Below are 23,420 nucleotides of genomic sequence, written 5' to 3'. Positions count from 1 at the left end.
CAATAAAGTCTATGGCACTTGCAGTATTCAACTTACAACTTACTTAAATCTGTTAGTTCTATTCATGTAAACTGACATCCCTGCATTTAATTTTTAAACAGAAATGTATCATATGTGGGGAGCAGAGAATCTTAAGTGTGTATTAGCCAGCCATTATGCATGTGTATTTTCTTCATATGGAAGAATTTGGAAATAACAAATACTAATGGACCATAAACAGATGTTGCATGACACAGGACTGATGTACAACCATACCATACTATACACTGCATGTAACTGAAGAAAGAGTTTAATCTTTTCATTTTAAAATTATTTTCCTGCATTGATTATTAATATATAAATGGGGAGGAGTATGCAGTTTTAACAAGCATAATTTTATAAATTTAACTACAACAAAAAGTACAATTATAAGCATGTCTGCTAGTTGAAATAAATTGTTATATTATTGTATACAACTGGTACAATAGCTCCAATGAACTAATGTTTATTATTCTGTGATAAAATTCTGAATCTGTCTATAAACACTTGTATTTTCAGTAATGGTTGCTATATTGTCAAGCCAGATAAACATAAGCTATAACAGTTTGAAAGATTTTCATGCTAGGAGGTTTCCGGTAAACTTTTGTCCACTTAGTACCTTTTGTACAGAACTTAACGGCTATCAATCCCACATTCTTTCTGTAAGAGTAATTTAAATATTGTTCAAACTTCAGCAATGGTAACTGTATTTGATGGCTAAGTGGCATAGAGGTACTTTTTTTAAAAAATCGAGACATCTTCATGGCATGGCACTTTCTGTTGAATTTGGTCAAATTATTGTGTTTAGCAGCTTTTGAGTAGAAGTCATCTAAGTTTTTCTATCTTTTAGTATTGGTGGCCATATCTGATTGAAACTAAGCATCATTTGTTCAAAACTTCTAACCTTTAAACTCATTGCATGGTAATCTCTGTTAACTGTTTTCAGAATACGTTTTGTAGATCTTAAGAAGCCATTTATGGGATTTTCTGTTTTGTAAATGACAACACTGGCATTACTTGCAAAACTCTAAAGACTTTTAGGTCAGGTTCCTCTCTGCCAAATTTGGTTGAACTTGGTCCATTGGTTTGTAAAAGAATTTGAAAACAGCAAATGTTAATGGATTACATTTGATGATGATGCATTGAACAGGACTGATGTAGTTCCATACAACAAGCTCACTTGGGCTTTATTATCAAGTCAGCTAAAATGTTAATTCACATGATCAAGAACAGAATGTCTCCTTTAGAAAGATAAATTCTTTTTATTTAAGACTAGACTGGAAGCATGTGACACCTAATGAATATACATTCTAATCAATAGTATGCACTGCATCTTAATAACAACAGATAACCTGAATTACCATTATATAGTAATAAAACTTTCAATTAATACTGAAATACTAAAGTAACTCTGTATTTAATTAAAACTTCATATCCTAATAGAATAAGAAGAGAACAGTTACATATATATAAATGCATGTAGGAGTCCAAGCTCAGTGATACTTCTTAAGAACAAACAATATAGATAACAAAGAACTCAAATAAAACATTACCATATGAATACAAACATCGGAATACCTGTTTATCTCAGTATAATATATGTAAGTATATCCTTGAAGGCAGGAGTTAATATAGAAAACAATTATATCAAAACTGAATTTTGCCTGTACACTGTCACATCTGTGATACATGAAAGCACAAAAAATGCAGGTTAATAATAACATATTTCCTGCTCTCATACAAATGGATCACAAATTTTTAATATCTACATTTATTTTGTTTGTCTGGTTCTTCAGTGTGGCAAGCAACACAAAAGTTTCAATTTAATGACTAAAGCCAGAACCTGAAGCAAGCTAGAATCTGAAAAAAATGGTAAATGGCAAGTCAAATAAAAATATTCAGTAATTTCCATTCGTTTCTATGAAGGTTTCATGCTTTCTGACTAAATCCCCTTGGTCCACATTTAGTGGATATCCACCAGTGCTTGCCAGAATTTCTAGTGCCATATATATATACGCTTTTATAAATGGAGTCCAACTGCAAACTGCACAGACCCAAATCTGCAACTGCATAATGTACTAACAGATCTGGGTCTATGTAGTTTTCCAGGAGCAATCAGCAAAAGAAGCAACCCACAGACCCTGATCTACTAGCACATTATGCAATGGCAGATTAGGGTCTATGCTGTCTACAGTTGGACATAAGTATATATGGTACTATAAGCAAATATAGCCAATATTGTATGATGTATAGTTTTTCATGAAAACTCAAACCCTAACCTAGCTGCCTGTTTAGGGTTTGCTTTTAAAGTACCTGTGGCCATGTCATCCCAATAATTCTTGCATCTATTCTGTCTCCTAATGAAGTTCAGTTTTCTTCTACTTTGTCTAATTAGGTGGAGGAAGTACATAAATGTACTTGATACTAGCAAAGGACAACAAGTTCATTAAAAGACCCCAACTTTACATATTCCATTCATGAATTGTGCCATGATAAGTCCATACAATTAATACCTTGATGGATCCATAATTTCATTGAGACAATCAAGATGTTGACATGCAACATAATTTTCAAGCAATATATCAATGTGGGCCTGAGATTAATCACCAGAATGATATATGTCTAATAGTCATGATTTTAACCAGACAACCAAGAAATCTAGGTCAGAAGGCTGCTTTCTGTAGAAATACCTTACAATTCTCTTAATCTGCACAATTTATGAAAACAAATGATTTAAGGTTTATGTTATGAAAATGATTGTTTTAGGGTTGTCTTTTATCTTCATCTGACTGCAGATCAGCATCATTTGTTCAACACATCTGAATGCTCTCTATCAAATTTATTTAAATTTCTTTTGAGAAGTTTTTGAGACAAAGTTGTTTAAACAAATTTAATTTTAGTACAGGCGGCCATACTTAATTTTCCTCAGTCAACATATTTTGTATAACTTCAAAGGCTTTCATGTCAAGTTGCATTCTATCAAACCTGGTCATGTTATGTTCTATGGTTTGTGAGTTCTTTACATTTTATTCTATCTTTATAAAATGTCATTTTCATGCTGGATTTGCATCATTTATATAAATCTGAAAACCATTGATGCCAGGGTCACTTATGTCAACTTATATCAAATTCTATTACCCCCTTTCTCTGAAGTCAATACAAGTTTTTTTAGTTATTAGTAACAGCAACCATATTTGATGGTGGATCATAATCGTTTGTATAAACTACATGGGGCTGTATACCAGGATGCTTACTGGAAAACTACATAGGCCTGTATACCAGAATGCTTACTGGAAAACTACATAGACCTGTACACCAGGATGTTTACTGGAAAACTACAATAGGCCTGTACACCAGGATGCATACTGTAAAACTACATAGGCCTGTACACCAGGATGCTTACTGGAAAACTACATAGGCCTGTACACCAGAATGCTTACTGGAAAACTACATAGGCCTGTACACCATAATGCTTACTGGAAAACTACATAGGCCTGTACAACAGGATGTTTACTGGAAAACTACATAGGCCTGTACAACAGGAGGCCTGTACAACAGGATGCTTACTGTAAAACTACATAGGCCTGTACACCAGGATGCTTACTGGAAAACTACATAGGTCTGTACACCAGAATGTTTACTGGAAAACTACATAGGCCTGTACACCAGAATGCTTACTGGAAAACTACATAGGCCTGTACAGCAGGATGCTTACTGTAAAACTACATAGGCCTGTACACCAGGATGCTTACTGTAAAACTACATAGGCCTGTACAACAGGATGCTTACTGGAAAACTACATAGGCCTGTACAACAGGATGCTTACTGTAAAACTACATAGGCCTGTACAACAGGATGCTTACTGTAAAACTACATAGGTCTGTACACCAGGATGCTTACTTTAAAACTACATAGGCCTGTACACCAGAATGCTTACTGGAAAACTACATAGGCCTGTACACCAGAATGCTTACTGGAAAACTACATAGGCCTGTACACTGTGATGCTTACTGGAAAACTACATAGGCCTGTACACCAGGATGTTTACTGTAAAACTACATAGGCCTGTACAACAGGATGCTTACTGTAAAACTACATAGGCCTGTACACCAGGATGCTTACTGTAAAACTACATAAGCCTGTACACCAGAATGCTTACTGGAAAACTACATAGACCTGTACACGAGAATGCTTACTGTAAAACTACATAGGCCTGTACACCAGGATGTTTACTGTAAAACTACATAGGCCTGTACACCAGGATGTTTACTGGAAAACTACATAGGCCTGTACACCAGAATGCTTACTGGAAAACTACATAGGCCTGTACACCAGAATGCTTACTGGAAAACTACATAGGCCTGTACACCAGGATGTTTACTGGAAAACTACATAGGCCTGTACACCAGGATGTTTACTGGAAAACTACATAGGCCTGTACACCAGGATGCTTACTGTAGAACTACATAGGCCTGTACACCAGGATGCTTACTGGAAAACTACATAGGCCTACACACCAGGATGCTTACTGTACTGTAAAACTACATAGACATGTACACCAGGATGCTTACTGTAAAATATGGTTTACCTGTGTTGGTTTTCTTTAAAACAAGTTTTTTTTTAAAGGTTTTTCTATTTTTAGTAACAGCAGCCATATCTGCATTACGTTTTGTACAAATCTGAGATGCTTTCATACAATGATGCAAACAAGTTTGGTTAAAATTAGTCCAGTGGATTTCCAGAAGTTAAAAATAGTAATTGGACAACAAAGCCATACTATAAACTTACTTGGCCTATGAGTGGTGCCCTAATTTTTGTGTTTAACATTTTGGTTGTTTCAAGTTCTTGAGGGTAACTGGCAACGGGAAAGTTCTGCACTTGGAATGAGCAAGAGATTTGATGGGTACCAAATTTTTGGGAGTTATCAAAGTCTACTTATATTTCAAATATAAAATCAGCAATCCTATCAAAGGTTTATTTTTACCAAAGCTGGTAATAATAAGAAAATCCATTTGTAAAGACTGCACTGGAGGCCTAGTGATTGGTGTGTCTGCATCAGAGCCAAACCAAAGACTTATAAAAAGGTACTAACAGCTGTCTTGCTAGGAGCTCAGCGTTAAGAAGTTAGCATTAGGAATCGGTTTGCCTGGTGTCAGAACAATGTGACTTCATGGGACTTCAAGCTATATGTCTTCGGCATGATGCCCCAGTGCTAGATATCACCATAAACTGCCACACTGCAGACATTATAGCGAATGGCTGAAAAATTGTTTCAGTTACGCTAAAAATCCCAATTACACACACACACACCAGTTGTAATAATAGATGCACCCACATGGCATTGGTGTGCTATATTTGTTCTTTGCTTTGTGCCAAATGAGTTTGAAAGAAAGATCTAGCTCATTCATATGTCCACCTTAATGCTAGTTATATTTTATCAGCAGCAATAAAATTAAACATAAAGGTTTTGATGTTATTAAACTGTCTGTCCCTTACTTTCAGTTCATTTGCCCTGATCTCTACAATGTATTTTTGCCATATGACTTGGCAAGAGCACATTAGAATCAATATATTGTAATTAATTTTAATCGACATAATGTGTGTGTGTGTGTGTGATCTGGATTTTTAACGTAGCTTTAACAATTTTTCAGTCATATCACTACAATATCTGCAGTGTGGCCGTTTCTAGGGATGTCTAGCACTGGGGCATCAAGCCGCAGCCATGTAGCATGATGTCCCACCCAATCACATTATCCTAACACCAGGCCGAACAGCCCTAACACTAAACTCTTAATGCTGAGCGCCAAGCAAGGCAGCTGTTAGTACCATTTTTATAAGTCTTTGGTATGACTCGCCAGGGATCGAACATACAACCTCCTGCATCCGAGGTGGACTCTCTAAAGACTAGCCCACCAAAACAGTAAAAACGACAGAATAACATTATTGTAATCACAAATGCTACTAAAACAAAGCTGTAAAAACTTCAATATAAACTGATATTCCAAAAGATTCACAAAATTTTGCAGTTGTAAAGTTCAGATTAATCATCCACAACATCAGCGACTAGCAACGTTTGAACAAAATGGAGTAAAGATGTCTGTACATGTGCTCTCATGTATGTGTACATGTTATAATAGCGGCTGTTTCATACTAGTTTAGAAATGTTTTTGAGTGCTTTTTAGTTAAGTAACAGTTGAATATGTATTTGTGTTATAGCTATTCCTGTCAGTTAAAATGAATTTTAATGTATAGCTCCAGCTGTGCTCTTCCAAAGTCATATAGCCAAATTAGATTGCATATCTCCATCAAAACAGGACACTTTTCAGTATGCTGGAGGTAAATTTTTTACCAGAATTGATTACATTTGACACTTCTGCCTATATCTTTGCTGAATAAATTGTTTGTTTCATATTTATGATGATGTGTAACAAAACTCTGCATAATCGTACAAAATCCAATATATTTTTACAAAGTATAGTTACATGTTTTGAATAAGGCACTAAATCATGTTGACATAATTAATAAGGTCTGACAAGATCCATTTTACTTCATGATTTCTGTACTCTACATGAGAAGCATATAATATTAATTAGTATCCTTTGCCTTAAAAAAACCCACATCAATAATGTGAATCAAAAGATCCACAACAAATGTATTTTTGTAACTCAAAACATTATCAAGTGCAAAATGTTAAATATCCTTTATTTTACGCCAGGTCATGAATTACAATAAGTAATTTCACTGCTGTGTTAATAACAAGATATCCATGAAATTTTTGAAGTTATTCACTGATGTTTACAAGGCCCAATGGGAAATATGGCTGCCTACCAATAAGTACTATTTGAGTTCAAATTAAGCAAGGCACCAATTATTTTTTGATTATATGCTTTTTTACTTTGAACTGTGAAGGATAATTATGTATCTGTTTATATTTTCTGTGTGAATAACCACAAAGTACAGCAGAACAAACAATAAACAATTGTGCGGGATCCAGTAAGAAATACATATACTTCCTTCTCTTATACAGTACATCTTGCTAGCCAAGTTCATCTGAGCATAAAGTAAAAAGAAAATGTTATTGCTACACGTGAATAAAGGATATATTTCATCTCGTAGGTGACAAACCTAAGTATTTTTACCCACTTAATGAAATATATCCATCTTTCACTAGCAAGCAAATAACCTTTTCATAATTTAACAGAGATTCATTCACCAAATCTCTCCCTATTCAGATCATGTTATCTAATTATCCAAATAAAATAGAAAATGAGTGAGGAAGAAAAAACAAACTTTTATTAAACATTTTAATGGGAGTTTAATAAATTTGTATAAACATTAACAGTAAAAAAAGAACATTAATAAAGAGCTTATTTTATGTAAAATTAAAACAAATTTCATCAAAAATAATGAAAAAAGTTGTATCATCTATAAAAAAAAAATATGATCCATCAGTACATCTATGTAAGATGGCAAGAGTTTTCAGGCAGAGAAATTCAAGCATCTATTCTGGCTATATTTAGCTCTTTTTTTACATACAGAAATCCTTAATTCTACAATATAAAATCTTGTGCAAGTTCTTCTACAAATAAATAAATGGGGTTGATATAAGGAGGCACAGTTAAGTACTGCTTGTAATCTGACAATATCAAGCACGCAAATTAATCTGACAAACTAAATGAGATGGCCGATTGATTCTTTACCACCCAAAATGTGCCTCCAAATCCTCATTAATTTAATTATGAAATAGCTCAGCAACAAATGAACATCTTAAAATAAATGTATAACATTACACAGACATAGGGCAGGCATTTGTATATAATGCTACTGAGGACTTTCATGACATTGGTATTTCATGTGCTGCAGCGTATCGTCCATAGACAAAGTGGAAGAGCTGACGTTCAATATCAATAAGCAAGGCACTGGCTCCAAGTCTAAACAGCTGTGGTGTTGTCCATTCATCACCAAGTTCTTCCTTCATCAATGACAGCCAGGTGCACGCATCTTTAGCTGCCCTGATCCCACCAGCTGGCTTAAAACCAACCTAAAAGGTAGATAATCTTACACTGATTGGTAGAGAAATGGAAATTCAAACTCAAAGAATACTGATATACTCACTTTTAAGTTTGGTCTATTTGTTTCCAGATAAAAAACAAAACAACACAAGCCCTAATCTGCTGCCGCATTATGCAATGGCAATTTAGGGTCCATGTTGTTTACAGTTGGACCCAACTTGTAAACAAGAATATGTGGCAAACTTTTTTGTTGGAATCAAGGTTTGCATGGTTACAACTAAGGTTTACCAATGTCCTTATGCCATATATCTTAAAGGATTGAATTTTATACCCTTTACAAAATATCTGTGATTGTCTATTTGTCTTGCCAATAGTCTATACATCAAATCTGAATTTCTTTGTTTTTACAAAACATCTCTAGTGTCTATTCTAGATGGCAAAATTTAGGGGTAAATTTCACCCGTCATTTGTAAAAGCTGGGAATAATCTATTTTTAATGAATAAATAAAGATTGGGCTATAAAATATGATGCCCAATTGTTGCACATTCAGTTGATAATTTGGGAAGTTATAGAAATCTACACCAATTCCACAATAACATGACTTAGACTAGACCCTCAATGGTGATATTTTTTCTTTCTTCCGCATGATCTATCTGTTAGGCTTGAAAGTCCCAACCTGCACAAAACATCGGTCATGCTTCCTTTACCTGCCTATGGTCGCTTTTTATCACTTGTAAGAATACTCTATGATCTAAACAAAATTGTATTCCTGTGTAAGAACAGGCCTCATCACAATGAACAAACAAGGCTTTCATATTCATAGTTCCAAGCCAACAATGACGATTGACTTCATTTAATGAATAATTTCACTACAAGAGTATCACTAAAATGTCAAAATTCAAAAACCTGTAAATGATGACAAATACACTGATTTATAGTCAAGAATATGAAAGCAAAAAATTAGCACATGATATGGAGGTGCAAGCTGCCTCCCATGTTGAAAAGTTGTTCTATGTTACAGGCTGGTTGCTTGCTTATTTACTGTGCAGATTATATAAGATTTTCTGGTACTGCTCAAATGTAGGTCATTTCTATCTGGTATGCAAGAAATAACAGTAAAATCTTACTTGAATTATCCAATGTTTTGGTTTTCAAACTCTCTATCATATATAAACAGTTTACTGCCTGCAAACCATGCTATATTTTACCCTCCCTATATGCAACATGCAACATTTTAACACATTTAACCCCTAGCGATGACTTAACAGGGCAGGAGGTAGTAGCCTACTGCCGAGCTCTGTAGCATCATGGTCATGCATGATACACTAAAGTGGGTGGTATTATAGAAAGGTAGACCAATGTAGCTCTTCAATGATACCAAATAATCTGGAATTTCTAGTTGCACTACAAAATACAGATAAAAAAAGCCTCATTTTTTGGACCCTACTTTTTTCTACCCAAAATTCGCCCATGGTTGGACTCCAATTTTGTGTCCGGATTTGAGACTTTTTGGTCTCAGACCTAAGGCAAACCGGTATGATCTGCAAACAGACAGATGAGCCTTTGCATAAAGTAGGGTAAGATGGGCATTTGGAATAAAGAGTGGTCTCCATACAAAAATAATGGCTCCGTTTAGAAATTTATTTATTTTTAAAAATCCAACTTTTACCCTTCTGCTCAGGCTCGAGTCACATAGCCAATGAAAAACGATGTTTTTAACACAACTAAGCAGTATGTTATTGAAAGATCACTGGGGATTGGGTGTTTTCGAATCTATTCAGAAATAGCATTCAAAATGTGTTTCCTACTCGATTTTCAGGCGAAAATGACAAAAAGCTCCAGGGGTTAATGTGTTAAAGACGTCATTCATACGTAATATTTAACGTAAACATTAACATTGTCAATGCAAACACTATCATACTCTCACCATCCCCTGAGAGGCATCCTCCTTTCTGTCAATGCAAATGGGCAAAAATTAAACTGGGTGATAATAATCATAAATAGGATACATGATGGTAACTAATAATTCTGAGGCCTGTAATAAAGCCTCAAATCTGAAAGGCCTGAGGCCTGTGATAAAGCCATAAATTTTAGAGAACAGTACAGACACTATGCCCTATGGACAGCCTTGTGTGCGCGTATGTGTGTGTTTTGGATTTTTAACGTAGATTTAACAATTTTTCGGTCATATCACTATGATGTCTGCAGTGTGACAGTTTATAGTGATGTCTAGCACTGGGGCATCATGCTGTAGACATTATAGCATGAGGTCAAACCCAGTCACATTGTCCTGACACCAGGCCGACCAGTCCTAAAACTAATCTCTTAATGCTGACCACCTAGTGAGGCAGCTGTTAGTACCATTTTTATAAGTCTTTGGTATGACTTGGCTAGGGTTCGAACCAATTACCTCCCACATCTAAGCGAATGCTCTAACCACTAGACCACCGGAGTGGTTGGACAGCCATGCCATAGTGGTTGGAATAGAGTCAAATCCATTTACAGAATATTCAACAAACAACATTAATGTACTCAACTTATGACATCTTTAAAGAATTTAGTAAACACATCATAAGCTAGGTTGTTGGAACAGTGATCAAAGTACACATGATACAAAGCAAACCATCCAAAAATGAGTAATGGAAAGAAAGAAAAGTGTAATGCACAGTATTGATAAGAATTGTATAAAATGATGCCCAAAAATGAAAAATTACTTAAATCTGCATAAGTGATGTAATAAACAGCTTACCGGTAATATAACAATTGTTAGCAAGAATACCATTAACAATGCATTATTCACCAGCATCTTTTTTAGTTGTCCTACATGTAGATAACATAAATTTGTGTGCAGAAACCATTTTTCTTCTTTCAGTTACATTGACACCACCCTCTGACCATTTGACTCCCAATAAAAAGTAAAAAAGGTTTCTTCCTAAAACTGATATGGTACTTCCTTACACCAACTGCAGGCCATCCACAAAAGTTGGTAATCGATTATGATGAACAACTCAAGTTATTGAACAGAGATCAACTTGGTAACAGACAGATGGATGCAAAAACAAACAACAAAATCTAATACACTCCACCTTATTTTGGGTTTTTAAAAAAACAGAATTATCACCATATTGGAAATATATATTAAATAGACCTTACAAAATTTCATTTTACTTAATCAAATATAAAAACTGTAATGCGAGAAACAATCTTACAAAGCTAGAACAAAAAGAGAAAAATGCATTGACAAGGACCCCACATACTTTAATCTGCTGAGGGCCTTGAAGAAAGGATGTTTTGTATATGACAGGTGAATATTCAACAATAATGGGCAATAACTCCGTTTTAAAAAATGATGTAAAATATATATAAATCTGAGCCTAATTCCAAAGACCATTTGAACATTCTTCCCTCTCACATAAATCTACTCTTAACTGATTTGGCCCCAATCCCACCTGTAGGCGTGATGAGGTTATACCCTATTTCCAAGCTCTGCAGCATCAAAGTCATTTAAGATACACTAACTTGGGTGGTATTACAAAGAAACAGACAGATATAGCTCTAAAATGATACCAAATAATCAGGAAATTCTAGTTGCACTACAAAATACAGAGGGAAAAACCGCATTTTTTGGACGTGTTTTTTTTCTCACCCAAAATTCGCTCATGGTTAGAATGTGATTTTGTGTCTGGATTTTAGACCTTTTGGCCTCAGATCTAAGGCAGACCAGTCTGAACTGCACACAGACAGCTGAACCTTTGCAAAAACTAGGATAAGGTGGACACTTGGAATAAAGAGCGGTCTCCATACAAAAATGATGGGTTCATTAATCAAAAAAAATTTTAAAAATCCAACTTTTCCCCTTCTGCTCATGCGCAAGCAAAATAACCAATGGAAAATGATGTTTCTAATACAACTAGGCATTAGTCGCATGGAAAATTGGTCGAAAGCCAATGTATTCAGAAATAGCCACCCAAATGACTTTCTTACGTGCATTTCAGGCGAAAATGACAAAAACTCTGGGGCCGAATGAGATAAGTCATTTTAACACTTTATCAACAATTGCATTTTAAGAATTTTGAATATGATCAGTATTAATTCTGTACTTCTAGAACACCCATTCCAGTGCCACCACATCCAATGAAATTCACACACCCAAAGCATAGAAACATCTGATCAATCGGCCAAGGTGTAGATTGGGTTAACATAAAAGAACCATGGCTAGCAAAGATGATACAGCATCTAAAGATTAATTCAAATCATGTGGGAACACAGACCTGCCAATCCTAACAAGATCATCTCAATAAGGCAGCTGATTATTTTCCATAAATTTGAAAAGTTTTCAGTAAGGTGCAACAAAATATTATGTACCGCTATTGTCAAGTTGGAAAACGTGTATTTAAAAAGTTTGGTATTCCAAACTGATGCACTGATGGTAAACATTATGTTCATCTAAAAGTTTGTTGTTGTTGTTGTTACTGTAGGGTTTAATGCCATTTTTCAGCACAGGATAGGCTATACATGGCAGCCAGTATAAATGGTGGAGGAAGAACCCGGGAAAACCCTGGAAAGAACCACCGACCCACAAGAAGCTACTGGCAAGATCTCTCACATACCCACATTGGCCGAGCCCAAGACTCGAAACCCATGTAGACAGAGGTGAGATGGCAGTGATCCATAATGGTGGGTACTTTAGACCACTCAGGGCCCCCTGAAAAGTTTGTAAAGTATACATGCACCTTATTTATCTCTAGCACAGCTTAACAAACTTCAATCCGGACCCTATGCAGCTCAATGGCTTGGTGCTATCTCTCAACCTGATGTAATTCTTGGAATTTTTTTTCTTCATTTCACATTATGGCAATCATATCTCCCACCATGTGACATACTCAAATCGACATGTGATGTCCAATAAACATAATTGTGTCCCTTCCTGCTTTTATTCAAAACAATCTAAATATTCCTTTTATTCTTCTGTACTGATTATGGAAACTTTTAAGAGGCTTATTTGTTCCTTTCATTTTTAACCTGTATCTGTAGCTGGACATCATTTCTATAATCAACAATTAAATCATGCAGATGTTTCTCTTGGAAAAATATGTGCAGTTTAAAGTGTTTGAGGTTCTACTATAAAGTCAGTCTGGTTCTCTGACTAATTTCACTGAAACTTATGTGAAACCTGGATCCAAATCAAACATGAACAAGCCAATTATCCGGATTGTACTGCAACAAGCATATTTCTGCAGTTTTTCCTTTCATTCTGTAAGTCCGTATTTTAAGGGTCATTTTCATAAGGCTTATGGCAAAATCATAAGGGTTGGCAGTTCTAGAATCAACACTACTTTCAAAGTACCAGAAATTCACATATCCATATGTTAAGATGCATAATAGACAGAACAGTAATGTTTTCTTTGTCTGCAAAAATAAAGATTATTGACACTACATACGGCATCTATCCTTGGCATAATGATCAATAGCGATGACAGATGTCAGCCAAAAATCCCCTTCATTTTCCAATCACCTCAACAGTTGTTGGACTATTTCTTAAGAAATCACAGACACAGATCTGCCATTATATAATGTGCCCTCATATCTAGGTCTATGCAGTTGTTAGGAGTAAGCAGCAGATCAAACAAAATTGCCACATATCAGTCATTGCATTATGTGATCACAGATCAGGGTCTATGTTGTTAGCACTTAGACTTTACTTAGAAGTGAGTATATATGGTAATGTAGTAAACCAATGTCACATTGGAAACTTAAACATAGATAATAAAAGAATTTCTCCCCTTACCTTGTAATCTGTTTTATGGAAATATTCCCTAATTGCTCGGACCATAACTAAAGCAACCATGAATGTTGCATTGACACCCTCTTTGCCTGTGGATGTTTTGATGAAATCTGCCCCTGTATGAAATAAAAGATTGCACTCATTAAATTGGTGTCCTTTTCAACTAGAAACAGAAACAATCAAGAACTTTCACTAAAATGTGAAATGAGAAAATTTAATAAGATTACTACATTAATTTCTTTTTATGCTTTAGTAATACATTACTGGTAATTATAATTATGTTATTTTAATAGCAATGATAAAACTCCTCAAAAGAACTGGTGCTTTCAATGTGATATGGCCAAAGACTACTAAATGGGATCTGGTGTAGTCAATGTGATATGGCAATAGACTCCAAATGGGAACTGGTGTATTTAAAGTGATATGGCAATAGACTATTGATGAGAACTGGTGTATTCAATGTGATATGGCAATAGACTCTAAATCAGAACTGGAGTATTGAATATGATATGGCAATAGACTCTGAATGAGAACTGGTGTATTCAATGTGATGTGGCAATAGACTATTAATGGGAACTGGTGTGTTCAATGTGATATGACTATAGACTCCAAATGAGAACCTGTGTATTCAAAGTGATATGGCAATAGGCTACTAATGGGAACTGGCATACTCAGCATGATATGTCAATAGGCTACTAATGTGAAATGGTGTATTCAATGTGATATGGCAATAGACTCCTAATGAGAACTGGTGAATTCAATATGGTATGGCAATAGACTATTGATGGGAACTGGTGATGTGTGTGTGCAGTTGTTATTGAGATGTCGCTTTAAGAATTTTTCAGCCATATCACTACGATGTCTGCAGTGTAGTAGTTTAAAGTGATGTCTAGCACTGAGCCATTATGCTGCAGGCACATAGCATGATGTCCCACCCAGTCACATTATCCTGACACCAGGCCAACCAGTCCTAACACTAACCTCTTAATGCCGAGTGCCAAGCGAAGTAGCTGTTAGCGCCATTTTTATGTCATTGGTATGACTCGGCTGGGGTTCAAATCCACAACCTCCTGCATTCAGGTAGGATGCTCTAACCACAAGGCCACCGTAGCAGTTGGAACTGGTGATGTGACAAGGTCACTCATACTGAGAACTCTTAATGAGAACTGAGGCACTGAAACACACCTGCACCAAAATGGTGGGGAGGGGGCATCCAAATTTGATTGTTTTGTGAGAAAGGCATAACAAGGTGGGTTCTTTCTGAGGAAATTAATCAAGGCCTTTCTACAGTGACAGCATATTTAATGAAAAATTGGCATCATTCAGACAAACATGTACATGTCTAAGCAATATCCGTAAAATGTGATCAATTTCTGTTTAGCATATTCTTCAAAGATCTTTTAAAGGATTTTCCATATTAAGTAATAGCTAAAAATCTGTGTACATTTTATACATTTTTTTCCTTTTATCCCAGATTTTTTGTTGTTGTGAAATCAAAATTAATTCTGAGCAAAATCCTAACAATACAACTGCCTTTCATAACCTGCCACATAAAGAAATATTCTGAATTTTAAACCTAATTTAAGAAAAATGTATAATAACAGGTGCATAGTTATACACTGTGAAATTTCTCCCACTAACTGCCTTCTATTGTTGGCCATAAAACTGTCAAGTACCTGCCATCATACAAGTCATACTGGCTTTGTACACATTTGTGAGGCTACCTAACTCCCCTGTGGCAAGAATTGTCTTCAGGTGTGCCTCTCCACAGGCTTCCTTCATCAATCTCACTTCATCATACACACCTGAAACGATAAGTACATATAACAAACAAGTATGTCAAAAGATATTAATGTGTGCTTGCATATTAATACTAAAATACACACATATATCAGCAAATTAAAACAACACACATGTCGTGCTAGTGCATCATGTTTTAGCATAATAACTCTGGATGTGCATCACTGTAATATTAAAAATTATGTAGATGTTTTGTAGTCATACTTAATGTTGGTGACGAAACTTTTTTAAAAATATCATCAAATTACAATTATTATTTTTTAAAGCCTTTTATCACACGTTGAAAATCGTTTATTTTTTGTGTGTACATAAAATTAAATGAAGTATAAGGGACTGGTAAAATGAGAGATACATGTGCCTTACAGTAACTTTGCAAAATTATCATTCTGACTTGAAAAGTAGGTAACTATGTCCAATTGTCTATTTAACATCTACATTTCAAGACACAGATCAAGAATGTAAAAATGTTGCTAAAAGATATGTATTTCTTCACACCAATATGCATTTTATCATACAATATGATTTTTTAATATAGAAAATGCATTTCCTTTATACAATAAGAATTTTCTTTAAACAATATAAATTGCTTTATACAATATGCATTTTCTTTACACAATATGAATTTTCTTTACACAAAATGCATTTTCTTTATACAATATGAATTTTCTTTACACAATATGCATTTTCTTTACACTGTATGAATTTTCTTTGTACAATATGCATTTTCCAATATACATTTCATGCATTTTCTTGATACAGTGTACATTTTCTTTACACAAGAAATCTTGATAATAACTGCAAGAACCTGATAGTGGTGAAAACTACCTGATAGCAGAAACTTAACAGAAGCCAGTAGGAGTTTGAAATACAGGTTACAATGAGCATATTTTTTTTGGAAGCAGAATACGAACTTGAGAGATATGCATATCATTATCAATTTCATGATTAATGCATTAAAAGTGCCAAAGAAAAGAACATCAAATACAATCTTTTATCCTGAGTCAATAAAATGTAAAATATAGGTCGTAATAATCCACTTTATGTAATGAAGAAGATGCATGCTCTAGCCATGTTTAATTATTTTAGAAAGGACAGTACCTACAATGAATGAAAACATGTGGTCATGGTGTACAAGAAAAAGATAAGCTAATCCCATAAAATGCAAAATGTATGCCACACTAACATTTTTTGTACAGGTGTATATAGAAAACTATTTCGAACTCTGAAGTAAAAACACAAAATGTTATTGAGAGGGATGCATAAAATATCAGCCACAGTTACCTAGTTTTATCATAAATGTGTAGTATTCATCAAGATACAGACCCTTGTCAAGTTTCATGACAGTATGTACACAGTACAGATTTTTAAAAAAAAAAACAGTCAAGTACTAAAGAGCAAAATCTCAACCCAAGTCTGTCAAATGTAAAGTGGAGGTTACATTGACCTTCTTTAATTACAAGAATGTGGTATTAACAGATGCATATAATCATCTAGTTTGATGACTCCAGCACAAATAGTACAAAAACTAAACTTAAAAAAATAAAATTTAACCAAAGTCAGTGAAGCAAGAATTTGTCACTTAAGTGCTTACTTAAGCATAATTTATACACAGAAAATGGTGACCCACTCACTACCATTCTTGCAAATAGTCTGCATTATCACATGCCAGCCAATCAAAACAGTCCCAGCTGTCATGTGCAGTGTCCTTTGTTTCAACTGTCTGGTCTAGTTTGGAGCTGATAGCGACAGCATGCACATTTTGGTCGAAACAACTGTTACAAATTTGTTTGTTTGCATCTTTTGCTAACTTTCAACAATACATACAATTCCTAGTATATATGTATCATCCTATTCTGGGATTTCATCGGACGTTTTAACTGCCATTCATTGTACCCTCCGGGAGTTTGTTTGCAAACAATGGCATCACGCTCTACAAGACAGAGGTCAGTCCCATACGACTTGGACAATCCGTTTAACTGACTACTCTCTATTTAAAGCGGAAAGTAGAGTCCATAGGTATTAAAGTGTCTTCTGCTCTCCGGAAGCACGCCTTGAGGCAGCTATATATGGATAATGTACCTTCCATGAGTTCACGGTCTGCTGATCGTGTAGTGAGACAATCGAGGAACAGCCCACCTCGCGCGCAACCCAGCATACGTCAGTCGGAAGTAGAAACAGCATCCTTCACGCCACAGCTAACTCCATGTTGAAGTCGCCGTAGTGCGACAGTAGTTCTTGCTAATGCAGCAGAGGGATACAATGATGTGGAAACGGCAATACAATGTAGTATTCAAGAAGTAGGAGCTACTTCCAACATGGCCACCATTGCTGAAAACACGTTGACTCCACCCAACATAATGACTTCAGTCAACTCCATTCAACGTTCAATCGCGGATCTAAATAATTCAATTACCACCATCATGGCACGACAACAGGCATCTTCTTCAGAGTTATTCGTAACCGGCTCTACGCATCTTTCTTCATTGCCAGTAGCCCAGCCTGCGTCGTTGCTTGATCAGCTGATGCAGTCTCAAGGAGTTTCGCCAGAAATACTACCAGCAATTGACGTGGTATCCGAAAGCCAGCGGAAACAGATTCTCGAGGGTAAGCACGTCAGTCTTGCTACTCTTTTGCTACCACACTTTGAATCGGATCTATCAAATCAGGATGACACGGCTGGGAAGAATGATCCCCAATTACATAAGCGGCTCAGTCTAAGAAGTTTATAATGGCTTTCGGCAAATTTAAACGTATCATCTGTTCAGTCTACCCCAACAGACGACATGAATTGGACATGTACGAGGCCGACATTATAAAAATTTCCAATGCATATGGGGACATTTTCTTTGACTACCATAACATCTACTCGAGTCAAGCTGCTATTGCCCTGTGTGACTACAAACTTAAAGTAAACTGGGCTATGAGGGATCAGGCAACTCTTCAGTTATTGATTGGAGGCTGAAAAACGACGTCGTGTAACACATACAATTCCATCGCTCACTCAACTGAATTTTGCCCACAACAAACGTGCACGGCCACGCCCATAGTGAACATAGCCAACAGAAAAAAACTGGATATTGACAAGTACAGTCGGCCTAGACAGATGATGGATGGAAAAAACTTTGTAACAATTTTAATTCCATACGCAGTTGCCACCGTACTAACTGCCAGTTCCTGCATACCTGCATTCAGTGCAGGGCCAAAACGCATGGGGCAGCTGCATGCCCAAACAATACACTACAAAGTACGGGTACAAATAATATTAATACCCATCATAAATCAGCGCCAGATAAGATGCAACAAATCTCACCTACTCTCTCGCCACATGCTTCCACCCCCATTGATATTAACAGATTGCAGCATGAACTCCGTAATCATCCAGATCAGAACTTCGTTATATATTTGTCTTCCAGTCTGAAACATGGTTTTGACACAATGGTGCAAAAACTCACTTGCCTACAAAAGAGTGCAAAACCTTGCTTTCTGCTTCTAAACAACCATATACTGTTGATCAGTTATTGGCAAAGGAATGTGCCAAAGGTTTCATGCTTGGCCCTTTCCTATCTCCACCACATCATGAATATAGAGTCAGTCCTATCGGCATTGCAGAAGGAAAATATTCAAAAAAGAAGAGACTTTTTCATTGACCTGTCCTCTCCCCATGGTGATCATGCGCATACAAGTATAAATGAACTTATTGACTAGGACAGATGCTCCCTAAGCTACGTCAAGATTGATGATGCCATTCGAATTATTCAGAGTTATGGGAAGGGATCTATTATGTGCAAAACTGACATTTCAGACGCTTTCAAACAGATTCCCATTGCACCTTCACAATGGCACTTGTTCTGCGTAAAGTGGAGAGGAAATTATTATGTTTGTGTTCGCCTCCCTTTCGGGTCACGTTCAAGTCCAAAATTATTTCATACCTTATCTCAGGTGATCTGTTGTATAGCAAAACATAATTATGGTATTGACATCATCTTGCACCTCCTTGACGATTTTCTTACAATAGATCCTCCTTCGGCATGTGGTGAGAGAATGATGGCTTTGTTGACTCTTATTTTCAACAGATTGAAGATTCCTACAGCTCCAAGCAAGACCATTGGCCCATGTACAGTTATAGAATATTTGGGAATAATTTTGAACTCTGAGCAAATGCAAGCACATTTACCACAGAATGAAGTGGAACGTATTGGGGACTACATGAAACAATTTCTTAACAAACGAAGTGTCCGCAAGCAAGAACTGCTCCAGTTACTGGACCACTTAAATTTTGCTACTTGTGTTATCCTACCAGGGCGTGCGTTTGTGTCATATCTCATACGACTATCTACCAAGGTCAGGGAACTCGATCATTACATACACTTGGATGCAAATTGCAGAGAGGAACTATACATGTGGCACCAATTTTTAGCTTCCTGGAATGGAGTTTATGTGTTTCTTGATAATCAGTCCACTACATCAGACGATTTTAAAATATGCACAGATGCTTCATCAAAAGTAGGGTATGGGGGTTATTTCAAAACTCACTCGTTTGCAGCTGCATGGTCAGATGATCTTCAAATGCTTTTTTCTGTGGAGGATGATTTCTCTATGGCATTCAGGGAGTTGTTTCCTATTGTGGCTGCCATTATTTGGGGTGCAGAATGGGCACACAAACGCATAATATTTACATGCGATAATATTGCCACAGTGAATATACTTAAAAAAGGGAGATCAAAATGTATGCATATAATGAAATTAATGCGTAAACTTACATGGTGTGCGGCTTCTTGTAACTTTCATTTTTCTGCCAAACACATTCCAGGAATTATCAATACTAAAGCTGATGCCTTGTTCCGCCTTCAATTTCAGAAATTTCATGCACTGGCTCCGGATGCAGATCTGCAACCCTGCAAATGCCCCCCACCCTCGGAGGTCTTATGGACAAGGATAAAGAGATAAACTTGTTATGGCACCAGGCCTTGAGTCCCGCTACACAAATCGCCTACAACACTGCATTCAACGTTTTTAGGACCTTCATGCTGATGCGTGGCTTTACCTCAAGCATGCAACTTTTGCCAGATATTACGGAGAACACCTTAATATACTTTGTGACACATTGCGCAAGAGCCCTCGACTTAAAGCATTCTACAATAAAATTGTACCTCTGTGGCATTAGGTTCAAGTATATGCAGGCTGGTAGGCAATCGCCATTCACCAGAAACAGAAATAATATGATGCATCTTGCCACCATCCTAAAGGCCATCAAAAAAACCAAGGTTCGTCTGCCAAACTGCGCAAGCCTATTAATACAACATCCTGACAAGCATTTGCACAATTCTGCATGGAGGTGTATTTGACACACACACAGATTTGTTGTTGTTGACTGTCTGCATAGTTGCTTTCTTCGGATTTTTGAGATGTGGGGAATTCAATACTCAGGATTCCTTCGATCCAACCATTCATCTCTGCGTGGGCGATGTGCACTTCCACCTAGAAACTGCTTTCCTGAAGTTAAAATCATCAAAAACAGACCCATTTCGTAGGGGTGTGATCATTCAGTTACATGCCACGGGTCATGCTATATGTCCATATTCTGCTCTGAAGACTTTCATGCAATTCAGGAGATGTTCATCACCTCAGCTATATGCCCCACTTTTCATTACGACTACAGGTCAAGCGTTATCAAGTGTTGTGTTCCTTAATCATATGCGACTTGACTACTGTAAGATGGGACTGGACACTTCCCAGTATAGTGGCCATTCATTCCGTATAGTTGCAGCTACTTCAGTGGCAGTGGCCCGGCTCGAAGACCACATAATTAAAGTTCTGGGCCGGTGGTCTTCGGATTGTTACACAAGATACATTCACAAACCCCCGGGTACTATTCGGGCAGCACAGAAGGCTATGGCAACTGAGACGGATAGTGATACACAGTGACCATGATCATGCTGCATTCAACCTACAGGGATGGAAGGTCTCACACTGACACTGTTTTCTCCATCCTAGATGTGTGTTTCTGGATCCAGTTCGTCGCTACAGTACCATGTGATATAATTGCTGGGGCTCCAGTTTTACATAGTGGTTCATTATGTGTCTGTGTTCACTGTGTTAGGAGTTCTGCACGCGTGTGATACCAGTGTCATTTGCGTGGCACTTGTGCCTATCCATTATGTGTGGAGTTCTGCACGCGTGTGATACCAGTGTCCTTGTGTGGCACTTGTGCATATCCATATTTTTCATAGCCATACATGCATTCAGTTTCTTTATTCCTGGAGGTGTTATTGCATTCTATGGAATTCTTCTACCCATTTCATGGATGTGATCATATTGCTTCTCTCGGAACTGGATGTGGTAACTTAGTCTTTTCCATTCTCAAATTCCCATAGTTCATCTTTACTGTATTCCAAGACAGGCATGGAAACACTCTGGGACATTCTTGACATTTATCATAATTCATAGACTGATATATGCTTATATACCTTTCTTTTCCATTATTGTTGATATGCGCATGTTGTATAAACAATTCTTTTTCTTCATTGAACACTGAAGCCTTCCCAACTATTAATTCTTGGGAGACAACATCTGCTGCACATATGTTTTCTCAGGGCATTCACTTCATTCCATTCTGTTTATTCACCCAAGAATCTAATGTCAGCACTATATGGTGTATTCAAACTAAACCACTGAGTGAAGTCCACACAGCTGCCGCTGTCACCCCAACCTTCGTTGGACAGCCCAGTCTTCACTGGGCTCCTTCAGTTTCCGCTGAAGAAACTTTACTCAAGGGTTATCCATAACATTCTGTCAGGGAGTTTCACAGACCAGCTGTGACCTCTGTACAACCACGTTGTGCCATTCAGTAGCCACTGAATCACTCACTGACAGAATGAACAAAACAGTTTCATAAGTAGCAGCAGACTGTCCTCCTTGGCAAACAGTATAATTATAAATAAAAACTTTAACTGGATCTGTGTTTTGTTGTGTATGAAATGCGTATTAGTGACAAAAGTCTATGATGGGATGTAGTTCTTACCAAGATGCATCTACTCACCAAGTTTCAGGATTTCAGGCAAAGCAGAATGACTACAGGGTGCAAAGAACATGTATCCTCATGAGCTGATGCAAATAGTAAGCCAGTAAAATGTCCTGTTGATGTTTTATTGTCAGGGTGTGGTACAAACAAAAATGCAGCATTCTAACATCTAATGTGATGACTCTAATTGGTACTACCATTTTCTGCCATATTGTTTACAGTAAAAGACATTAAACCGTTACTGCTTACAATAAAATACTATAAACCTGTACTACCATTTTCTGCCATGTTGTTTACAGTAAAAGACATTAAACCTTTACTGCTTACAATAAAATACAATAAACCTGTACTACCATTTTCTGCTATGTTGTTTACAGTAAAAGACATTAAACCTTTACTGCTTACAATAAAATACAATAAAACTGTACTACCATTTTCTGCCATGTTGTTTACAGTAAAAGACATTAAACCTTTACTGCTTACAATAAAATACAATAAACCTGTACTACCATTTTCTGCTATGTTGTTTACAGTAAAAGACATTAAACCTTTACTGCTTACAATAAAATACAATAAACCTGTACTACCATTTCTTGCCATGTTGTTTACAGTAAAACACATTAAATATGTACTACCAAATATTTCAACTTTCACTGTCCTGTAAACCCATACATATAAAAACTCCTATATTCCATTCATGTTTTAAACCTCAGTTAGCAAACACATCCATAAACATGGTCACATTTTAAAATTGGATTCTTCATAAACATGATAATAATATTC

The 23,420-nt window shown here is 36.4% G+C and overlaps 1 protein-coding gene across 1 annotated transcript in view; it reads right to left on the bottom strand.

Annotated features, from left to right (window-relative positions):
* Positions 1–1,260: 1,260 nt before the first annotated feature.
* LOC149801070 (deoxyribose-phosphate aldolase-like) overlaps positions 1,261–23,420 on the bottom strand; it is a 49,001-nt gene continuing 26,841 nt past the window's right edge. Inside the window, exons 6-8 of the mRNA XM_089955103.1 lie at positions 15,493–15,621; positions 13,820–13,932; positions 1,261–8,059 (exon numbers count right to left, since the gene is read on the bottom strand). Of these exons, the coding sequence (XP_089811229.1) occupies positions 7,853–8,059; positions 13,820–13,932; positions 15,493–15,621 (449 nt within the window). The 3' untranslated portion in view covers positions 1,261–7,852. The remainder of the gene's footprint in view (positions 8,060–13,819; positions 13,933–15,492; positions 15,622–23,420) is intronic.

Source organism: Sinohyriopsis cumingii, chromosome 4 (genome assembly GCF_028554795.1).
Source record: "Sinohyriopsis cumingii isolate HCF-2022 chromosome 4, ASM2855479v2, whole genome shotgun sequence".
NCBI classification, from domain to species: domain Eukaryota; kingdom Metazoa; phylum Mollusca; class Bivalvia; order Unionida; family Unionidae; genus Sinohyriopsis; species Sinohyriopsis cumingii.
This window is presented reverse-complemented; position numbering and strand designations above follow the sequence as displayed.